The sequence below is a fragment of the Corvus brachyrhynchos genome, unplaced genomic scaffold (genome assembly GCF_000691975.1).
Source record: "Corvus brachyrhynchos isolate BGI_N302 unplaced genomic scaffold, ASM69197v1 scaffold94, whole genome shotgun sequence".
Classification (NCBI taxonomy): domain Eukaryota; kingdom Metazoa; phylum Chordata; class Aves; order Passeriformes; family Corvidae; genus Corvus; species Corvus brachyrhynchos.
Genome location: NW_008238330.1, coordinates 637,535 through 648,888, shown reverse-complemented (window position 1 = coordinate 648,888; position 11,354 = coordinate 637,535). Strand labels below are relative to the sequence as shown.

General features: G+C 37.6%; 1 protein-coding gene across 3 annotated transcripts in view; it reads right to left on the bottom strand.

Annotated features, from left to right (window-relative positions):
- The window catches only part of SUGCT (succinyl-CoA:glutarate-CoA transferase), a 346,089-nt gene that overhangs the window by 293,836 nt on the left and 40,899 nt on the right, over positions 1-11,354 (bottom strand). For all 3 annotated transcript variants that reach the window (XM_008633828.2, XM_017734627.1, XM_017734628.1), the window contains exon 7: positions 7,438-7,581. In XM_008633828.2, coding sequence (XP_008632050.1) covers positions 7,438-7,581 — 144 coding nt within the window. The remainder of the gene's footprint in view (positions 1-7,437; positions 7,582-11,354) is intronic.

Here is an 11,354-nt window from a genome sequence, read left to right as displayed (position 1 = left end):
GGCAGAGCTCCGGCCATGCGGCTGGAGAAATAAACATCTCTGAAACAGCTATCAAGAATCTGTCTGTCCATATATATTTCCTTTCCACGGGACTCCTGGTTTGATATATGCATGTTGCAGGATCCCCACTGCAACAGGGAACTACAGGTCTGTCAGCCTGACCTCGGTTCCAATCAACGTTATGGAAGAGATCACCCTGAGTGCCATTACATGGCACATGAAGGACAATCAGGGGATCAAGCCCAGCCAACATGCATTATGAAAGGCAAGTCCTGCTTGACCAATCTCATCTTCTTCTATGACCAAGTGACCCACTTAGTAGATGAGGGAAAGGCTGTGCATATACTCTTGCTAGACTTCAGTAATGCATTTGACAGAGTCTGCTAGACTTCAGTAATGCATTTCAGAGTCTCCCACAGCATCCTCTTAGAAAAACTGGCTGCTCACGGCTTGGATGGGTGGACTCTTCGGCAGGCAGAAACCTGGCTGGGTGGCCAGGCCCAGAGAGTTGTGGTGAATGGAACTAAATCCACCTGGTGGTGGGTCACTAGCAGTGTTCCCCGGGGCTCAGTTTTGGGGTTGGTCCCTGTTTGATATCTTTATTAGTGATCCAGACCTGGGGATTCAAGGCACCCTCAGTAAATTTACAGAAGACATTTAGTTGGGTGGGAGTATTGATCTGCTCAAGAGTAGGAAGGCTTTGCAGAGAAACCTGGACAGGCTTGATCGATGTGCTGAGGACAACAGCATGAGGACAAAGGGGAAGTGCAGGGTCCTGCACTCGGGTCCCAGCAACCCCATGCAGCCCTACAAGCTTGGGGAGGAGAGGCTCAAGAGCTGTTCAGCAGAAGGGGACCTGGGGGTGCTGGTTAACAGTTGGCTCAATATGAGCCAGCAGTGTGCCCAGGTGGCCAAGAAGATCCATGGCATCCTGGCCTCTGTGAAGAACAGTGCAGCCAGCAGCACCAGGGCAGTGATCACCCTCGTGTACTCGGCACTGGTGAGGCCACACCTTGAGTGTGCTCCTTTCTGGGCCTTTCACTCTAGAAAGGACATTGAGGTGCTGGAGCGTGTCCAAGGAAGAGCAACAAGGCTTGTGAAAGGTCTGGAAAACATGTTTTATGAGGAATGGCTGAGGGGGCTGGGGTTGTTTATGCTCCAGAAGAGCAGGCTCAGGAGGGACCTCATTGCTCTCTACAACTACCTGAAAGGAGGCTGTAGTGAGGTGGGGACTGGTCTCTTCTGCTGTGCCTGCAGTGAGCGGACCAGAGGAAAGGGCCTTAAGCTGAGACAGGGAGATTCAGACAAGATACTAGGAAAAAAATTAGCATTAGGGTGGTCAGGGTAGGCATTCAGATAAGTTGTCCAGGGTGGAGTCACCATCCCTGGAGACATCCAAGAGGTGTCTGGATCTGGGTGATGTGGTTCAGGGGTTTATCAGTTACAGTGGCAGTTCTGGGTTGACAACTGGACTTCATGATTTTAAGGGTCTCTTTCAACCTTGATAGTTCTATGACTTTCCAGCAGTTTAATGGATACCTGTTTTGGAAGTCCTAAACTAGAGCCTGAACACATTTTTTATAGCTTTCACTATAACATAATAAGTAATAAATTATTACTTTTGGCCTGATCACATGTCACTTCTCTAAAGAGTTTGCAATCTAACTGATTAGCCAAAACCAATACTGAATACAGAAACAATACTGTGCTGAATACAAAGAGAAATTCTGGCAGCAGGACCTTGTCAGACCAAAGGAAGTCATTATTTCAAATGTGTTCTAGCATCATCCTTTACTTCACCTTTTTTTTATAAATTATAATCTACGGAGAAAATTTAATGAGAGTTATCTGAAGTAATCAAACTAAGCAGTGTTGAAACCTTAGTTAGAGTTCTATCAGCATACCCAAAAATGCCACGCTTGTTAAGGTTTATTAGATTTCCAGAGGTTCAACAGCACATAAAAATCCGCTGTCTTGCTAACATAAGATTTTCCATGACATAAAATTGAAACCTCTTCCATCAAGTTACAACCCTTTTACTTGTTGTTTACATAAATAAAGGGAGCATAATGTGTTGAAAGGCTCTATCCTAATTTGATGAACTTATAGAATGACTTCTGAAAGCTTCTATGAGTTTAGAAAGTGAGATTCAGGTGAGATTTTGGGGTACACTAAATGTATTTGTTCTGCTACCAGTTGCTTAAATCTTTCCCCTTTCTTTTCAGTTACCCAGGTTATCCTTCTCCTAGTACTCAGCATGATTCTGAAATCTGATCTGCTAGTAATAAACATCTTGGTTCCATTTCCAAGATTATACCCTTATTTAAAGGTCATCTAAATTAAAAACTCATTAAAAGAAATGTCTTCCTTAGTCTTCAAACTCTCTCCCCTACCTGCTCTAGGCAGCCATTTTTGGTTTTTTTAGTAATAAAGGGCATATTTTTTCTATCTCCTTTCTAGTCTTTCTCTAATTAATGACAGAGGCAGATCAACACAGGAAAATGAAGCTGCAACTCATTCAGGCTTGGTTTCTTTAGCACACAAGCAATGGTAACAAAGACAAAAAGACAGAATTTACAGTCAGGTAGCAGAAAGAAGAAATGCCCTTGCAATTTGAATATGTACTCTATTTACAGAGTAAAGAAAGCCACTAAATAAAACCAAGATCCAGTTGGAGGATGTTGTACCAATGACTGCATAACTAATCATTAGAAATTATAACACACATTCCACAGAGGCCAGTATTAAATTGAGTTACTGTCATGTTAGTATGGTCTTCTGGTCTATTCAATCAAATTTTGCTGCTTAAAACCCAGAGGGATAAGTTCTGTTCTTAGTTATATGGCTGTCCGCAATGGAAATTGTCAAGAATACAGGCCAAGAAGTGTTTAAAGTGCAGTATATGTTTAAAGAAATGTTCACTTTAATTCAGATTTTGTTATTTTTCCATATGAGAGCTATACAGTGAAAAAGATGACATCTCTATACATCACATGCTCAATTTTTTATGATGGAGATTAAGAATACAATGTTTTTCAAAGATGATGCTTTATAAGCTTGTAAAAAACCCACTTATTCAAACCATACCCAAAAACAAGACAACTGTGTAACAGTCCTCATAGCTGGCCTCCAAAATCACCAGAAGCAATAACCTCTAAAAAAGACGATTTTCTTTTGGTATTCAGTCAACTCATGACTCTCAGCAAGCGGAGAGGCAACAAGATACAGTCAAGACACCTGAGCAGTATTTAAGTTCCAAGATTGATATTCCACACAACTTACTGCTCAGGGATTCTATCATGTCATGTATGTCCTAGAGGCAGTATGCAACGGCTACCAGTTTCACCTATACTCAATAATTGCTAAAAGACATGCCATGAAAGCCCTGAATAGATAGCACTGAAAGCACCTTAAATAGATAAGCTTTAAACAGAATGATCTTGGGAAAATGTGATGCAGAAACAAAAACTAATAGCTTCTTACCCTCATCATTCCCTCAGTAAATTAACAGTTAAATTAAGCACAAAAATGAAATAATGAAAATAATTTATACCAATTTTCTAGGTTTTTCTAGAGTCAGTTCAATATTTTCAGAAGATTAAGTGTTTGCTACAGCAAACACAAACTAAAACATAGTAATTAGAAGCAGAGAAGTGTCTGATGAACAATCATGTTATACAAATAATATTAACCACATTATTCTGTCTATGGAATCTGGGAAAAAATATACTTCAAAATTGCGTAAATGTTAAATGCAAAACATTTCTTGCAGATTTTTAATCCAAACGAAACCAGCCTATTACAGTATTTGTTGGAGCCTGGTTGTAATTAAATACAGGAAGGATACTAAAACTTCCAAGAGATTTTTTTAAGCCACAACAGAAGAAAAGGCACAATTGCGTAATTGGAACCAAATCCAAACCCCACTTCCTTCTTATTTACCAGTATCATCTAAAGGACACTATTTAGATGCTGAAAGGTCTGGAGCTGACAACTGTGAATCATCTAAAAGTCAAAAATTTCAAAGGAATCATATGACATGGGTTAAAAGTTTATAGATGAGAGATAAAAAAGTTTCTGCTCACTGCAAAACCACATCCTAAGAGTTACCATATTGCTTGTTCAAAAAAATCCTAGAATCCTATTTTGTTGTGGGGAAAGAAATCTTCTTTGGTAGTAGTAAGTGTTTAAAACACAAAAAAATATTTCTTCAGAGAACAGGATCTCACTTATAATTTGGTTCTACACATATCACAAATACGAAACTAACTTGCCAGTCAGTGGGTTAGTTCTTTAAAAAGCTTCAGATCAGTTTTGTTGGCAGTTGAATTCATTTCAATGCTCTTTGTTATTTGCATGTCTGTGCAGGAAATTAGTATCAAAAGCATTCTCCAGCCCTCCCCTCTGCAAAAAAAAATTTAAATCCTCTACAAGGCATGCAGAAAAGTGATAGTACGGACACAGATGGACGTTAAAATGCTGGGCTTTCTGCTATAAAACAAACCAAGCAGTTTTCAAGATTTTCTAATCACCTGAGTGACTTAACCCCTGGGGTTTTCATTCCTTTCTGACATAGTCAAAGTCATCAGCACTGAACAATGAAGACGTGTATTGGCCAGGTTTGCAATTTTCAGTTCAGAGGAAGGGATGGACAAAAGGTCCAAGCACACTGCTGTATTAGCTCAGTGCATGAAATGCTGGCAAAACCAAGAAGTTTCATACAAGACCCTGCTGTCGCAACACTATAAATAGGATGGTTCAGCACACATAGAAGATTCCTTTTTTTCTCATGAAAAATGACTACACTTCAGTGAATCTCAAGCTGAAGGAAAAGTTTTCACGATGTCTCTGTTTGACCTCTAGATCCTACCATTAATCAACAGCAACAAGAACCTAATAAACTGAAAGTCTAAAACTTTAGGTTCCTTATTTTTTTGGCAGCATCCATGAGAAACTTCAAAAGGTCTTCTTTTTGAACATTCATCACATGAGGAAAAGCTAGCTTTAGATATTTAGTTGGGACATAAAACCAAAATCTCTTTGGAAACATGTATCTTTAAAGACCCTGATCATATCACAGTAATTGTCTAAACTCGTTTAAAAAAACTCACTACCATCAGAAGTATTGCAAGAATAATTTATTTATTTACATTAATTTTCAGCTTTGTACTACTGTTTCTTAGTAGAGACACTGATCCTTAAAAACTTAAAAGTAACCACCAGTTTTACAAAAGGAAAGAAAATGAACCAACAAACTACATGTTCTGTCTGAGACAGACTCAGCTGCAACTTAGGTTTTTCTTCATTCATTTTAACACATCTTTGTAATGGGATTGATCACATGCTTTTATTTTTTGTACTTTAGAACCTCATCCATAAACACTTCTTCCAATTTAATAGATGTTCTCATTACAGTCTTGGGCCAACACCCTAAAATTAATTTGGACTGAGGCAATCAGATTATCTAAACCCCTAAAAGAGCTCTTTTCTGAATAACATCTTTTACCCATACTCTGTTCCAATATACCAACTTATTTGAATTTCATTTACCCCACAATGAAGTAAATAAAAACATTTATTTTTCAATGAGAGTGTGCATTTATGGAATTACGTCTTAATAACTTTTAGATAACTGTACTTTGATAACAAGCAGGGAAGCGGTTTATGTTTAAAAAAACCCGAAAAACTACTGAGCTTTTCCTTGACCATTTAGCACTGCTTCAACGAATCATGTAGAAGACAAACACCATGTCACATGCTTTGTTCACTAACATCTATCCAAGTCTTCAATCTCTTTCTTGTTTATGCCAGTGAGCGGCCTAAAGGATGATGATGTGGAAGTTCAGATGGAAATTTTGCAGTATAAGAACAGTTCTGTGCATAGACAAATCTACCCTAATTAAGGAAAAAGATTATGAAGGCAAATGAGGTAACAAAACAGGCTGAAATAAGAGGGCTACAGAAACACCTAACTTCAACTCTTCTTGCTTTCAGCATTTGATAAAATACCTAATAATAATCAAGAAAACTACATTTAAAAAAAAGCCAAAAACCAGTGGAACAAGGAGTTAAACACCCCCCTTCCTCCCCCCAGATTACTCTGGAAATTAATAAAAATTTTCTGAAGTATTTTTAATAAAATTAGAAATTAAAAGATCAAGGAGCAGTTGCCATAATATATAACACTACAATACCTTAAACATAAAACCCCACTACATCCATATATATATAAAATACTTAATAAGCATTTAATACACATTTAAAATATTTTTCTAAACTGCTTTTTTTCTAAATATTATTCCAATACAGATACATTTATGAATATATTTAAGTATAATTAATTTCAGTTCTTACAAACACTTGTTCTGAAACAAATGAAAAGTTCTTTATTTATTTAAGCAAGGATTTCCCCTCCTTTCTGATTTCAGTAGTTATTCAGACAAAAGCAGTAGGCACTAAAACAAGAGCAACCTCAATCATTAGTCTCAATCATTGTTATAATACAAGAGTATAGGTGTCCAACCTCTTGCTCACAGCTGGGCCAACTTTTAGCACAATGGGCACTGTCATTTCTCAACTGTACTGACAGGTATAATGTGAAGAAAAATACAATTGAATAAAGATGAAAACAATGGAGCACTGTAGTCACTTTAATTAGGACTGCATACAATTTTTACGTACATTTTAAAACATAAACAAAAATTCCTCTGTATCATATACCCAGTTGATATCAGCAAGTACCTACATCAGCAAGACAACATACCATCTGATCATATGCACCTCATACCGATGTCACTTGCTTTTTAGAAATTATAAATCATTGCACCAGTGATGTTTAAATATTCAAAGAAGAGTTAAAATTCTCATTGTTTGTAGTATATGGTATATCTTTCATGATCAAAACAACTTTGCCTTTAACGTCTAGGAAAAATGCTGCATCTTCTAATCTACCTCATTCTTTAACTCCCAGAGCCACAAGGCAGCTCCCCCCAGATTACATTACTTTGAAACTTGGGTGATACTTTATTACTCTGGGTGATTTTGCACAAGTTATTCAGTTGCTCTAAAAGTAACATTACCCAGTGCCAAAGCCTTCCTTTCAACATTGGTTTCACCACTTTAGGCTTGTCTGTCTCAAATTACTCACTACAACTGTTACAATCTCAGAGATATTATAAACCTCGATTAACCCGTGCTTTGAAAGAGCATGGTAGTCCTTTGTAAAAAACGAAAACCAAACTTAGTGCAGTAGTAACAATAACCATGTCATATAAAATGGTCACTACCAGGGTGGCAGGTTAAGAGAATGATCACTAATGTCATTACTGTCATTATTGTTGTCATTAGTTATATTAACTAATGCACATTAGTTTATAACCAAATAGTATTAGGTTCAAACATCTACACAACAAAAAGCAATTTTTTTACAACTCTTACCTGAGTTGACAAGAGATTGCAGTCAATGTGTAGTCCTTTTCCCGTCTTATACCTCTGAAGTAAACCAGCCATAATTGCTCCATATGTGTACAACCCAGTAGCAAGGTCTGTCATTGCTACTCCTGGTCTAACTGGCTCACCATCCTAAGGAAAAAGAAAACACCCCAAAATGAAATAAGACAAAACAATAAACAAAGAAAAAATTAAAAGCAGGAAAACAAGCAGAGACAATATGATTGTGCAGGGCTGGGATCTTATTGGCTTGACAGAGACATGGTGGAATGACTCCTGTGACTGGAGTGTTGGAATGGAGGTGTATAGGCTCTTTAGGAAGGACAGGCAGAGGAGACCAGGAGGCAGTGTTTCCCTCTATGTCAGTGACCAGCTGGAGCACATACAGTTTCACTGGGGATGGATGAAGGGCTGAATGAGAGCACGGAGAGGGCAATTGCAGGTAACGTTTCAATCCTGCTGCACGTGCCCATCCAGGGAGATGGAGTGGATGGGGCTCTCTATAGACAGATTGCAGTGGCCTCGCATTCACAAGCCCTGGTCCTCATGGGGGGCTTCAACCATCCCAATATCTGTTGGAGAGGCAACAACATAGAACCACACGCTGTAGGAAAAGATCAGGTTTAAGACCATCTAAGGAACCTGAAGGTGCATAATCCATTGGACCTGATGACATACATCTGCAGGACCCAAGGGATTTGGCAGTGGGAATGGCTAAGCCACTATCCACCTTATTTGAGAAGTCATGGTAGTCCAAAGAAGTTCCCACTGACTGGAAAAAGGGAAACATAACCCCCATATTTTAAAAGGGTAAAAAAGAAGACCCAGGGAACTATGGGCCCACCAGTCTCCTGGTCTCCTCTTCCTATCCAACAGGATTATGGAGCAGATTCTCCTGGAAGCTATGCACATGGAGGCACATGGAAAATAAGCAGGTGATTTGTGACAGCCAACATGGCTTCACTATGGGCAAATTGTGCCTGACAAATTTAGTGGTCTTCTATGATGGGGTTACAGCAGTAGCAGATCTGGGAAGAGTGACTGATGCCATCTACTTGGACTTGTGCAAAGCATTTCACACTGTCCCACATGACATGCTTGTCTCTAAACCGGCCACTTGGTAGATAAGGAATTGGTTGGATGGTTGCACTCAATTGCAGTTAGTGCAAGAAATCAGTATCTTTGAGTGAACTGATGTATGAAAACCACCACTAAAAAACAGATATTCTTGCAGCATGTACACAACACTGCCACTTTGTGATGTCACATACTGCAAATCATGAAGGATTTATTATGCAACTTTTTGTCCCTAATAACATAATGCTTCAACTCACCAGTGCAAAAAGAAAAGAGGTAATATTAGAGACAGGAGAAGCTAGCGAAGACTGAATTTTATTATGTCTAGAAGCCAAAGGCCTAAACAACTTCCACAGTATGCTGACACAGGTGCCTATCTGTTTAAAATGCAGAACCATATTGCTTCATTCTTCTCACTTCCTTTTTCTCCCTCCTCTTCAGTCCCTCCCCGAGCCAAAGTTCAGTTTTATATTTTCCAATATACACATTCCAGGCTTCTAATAAGAAAACAAAAACTTTTTGTTTACACATGTAAATATTACACATGCAAATACATGCAAATTCATGACCTTTTAACTGAAGTCACTGAAAAGTTGTTTGTTCAAATATCCTTTCTCTGTATGTCATCCCTTTTCTGGCATCAAGGGAAGAATCTTCATTTTACATCATGTGTTTCAGAACTTCTGTAATCATTGGCATGATATACGTCCCCTCTGAAATCAATGGCAAAATGAACTTATAATTTCAGCCCAGCTAGGCTTTTATCATAGGATCTTTGAAGTGCTTCTTCTGAAATATTCTCCCATTTCCTACTCTGAAAAGTTGGAGGTCAGGTGATCAGATTGTCACAGCAGTTCCTTATTTTGAAGTCTTATTCTTTGTTGATTCTTTTTTTTTTTAAGTTTTCAAGTTTTGAAGAAAAATAGCAGTGCAAAGCTAATGAGACTGCTCCAGAGCTCTGGCACCCAAGTAAGCCTACCATAGGACAAGTTAAAATCAGTATAATTGATAAATAATAACTGTTTGTCAAGTTACCATAAATGTATTTGAACTAATGCAGCATAAATTCAATAAAATTGAATTTACAGAATTATTTTAATTAGCCATGTCTAAACTCCTAAGTATAATTATTGTAATAATAATCTTCTAAATAAGATGCAAGAATTGTTTACTAATAATTATTAAAAAAAAGTGTCTTGGCTTCACGTAAGAAAATTAATCTTCACCATCATTTTTCTTTTGCACTCCAACAGGATTTACGTAAGTCTGATATCAAGTCATATATAAGTTATATTTTTCTTTAAATTTTTTTATTTTATTATCAATTACATTACTAGAGCAATTCTGAAATAAAAGACAGTAGGACAATATTTTCTACATAAGATGGAAAGGGCTGCTATCTTATTCATATCATGCAATTGACTAAAAATTATAAAATCTGTATAAAATATAACAAAGTTTAAAAAAAAATTCTTAGCTACTCTCTTTCAAACTGCACTAAGGATTAGTCTTTGACTATCTATAGCCTAGATATCTATAGGATGATATATAAACTACAAAATATTAAGGTGAAGACTGCTTTAGGAAGTACTACTTTTTTGAAGAATCTCTTATTTCTTCCTTCTCCAGACTCTACACTAAGCTACTTCAGCCTCCCTATAGAAAACGCAGCTCGAAGGTTTCAGCTATTTACAACTCTCATTGTACCCAGCTCTGGGGAAAACCAGGAAATTTCATTCTTCACTTTTATATGCACAGGCCTACTGAGAAAACTAATTAGCCCACGAGAATGGTTTTGCTCCTCAGAGCTACCACAGAGAAATAAAAGAAAAAACAAAACAAACAAAAAAAACCCACAAACAAAACCAAAAGCAAACCACTCTCCCCCAGACACAAAAAAACTCAACCAAAAACAAAAAGAAATTAACCCATACTATCTGTTGCAAGCAATCAGTTTGTTGAATTGTTCTTTCTTTATTATAGCCACTTCATTACATTCACTGGGTTGAGAAGAGACCAAAAAGACTTTAGATTTTCCAAACGGATGTGCTGCAACATTCTTAGTTTGAAAACACTTTCCACTGTTTTCAGAGTGTCATTAATTTCACCCTTGAAGGAGAACACTACATTTCGAAGATGGAGAAATTGGGATTATTTTAATAAGTGATTACATATGAATTCCAGAACCTTCCTCATCAAATACTAAACTACCTAATGTTTAAAAGCAAACACTTCCTTTGCCTCAGTAAAAAGTTCACCTTTATTTCTAAAAAAACTTCCACAATTTCCCCTTACAGAACACTCCTACAAACTACTAGCACTATACTGCTGTGGTATTTTTAACATGTTGGCTTTGCTTTATCCTAAAACTCCATAATCTATAATTCTGAACCAGTCCACACAATTTCTAGCCTTCCTTGGTCTTTCTATCAAGACTCATGACTAGCTGCCATGCCTCACCATTTAATCAGCTTCAATCCGCTCCTGTGCAATAAACCAGTCTTTCTGTGGCAGGATGCACAGGTGTAAGTACTGTGAAATGGATTAATTCAGGCTTTTGTCACTATCCTGCAGAACAAGGGACATGAAGCTGCTTTACATGAAGGATAAAGCTAAACACACACAGAAGTACCTTCCTTTAGACAGAGCTTCTGACAGCACAGCAGTACTTTTGTGTAGCTAACATTATACTAGTTACCTGGGCAAAGTAAAGATCTATACAGTATCTTTTATTCAATCAAATTATTTCAAAAGTGACAAACACCACCACCCCTGCCAGACAAAAATGATATTATTGTTCTGGTAGGAAGATCAAATGCAGCCATAGC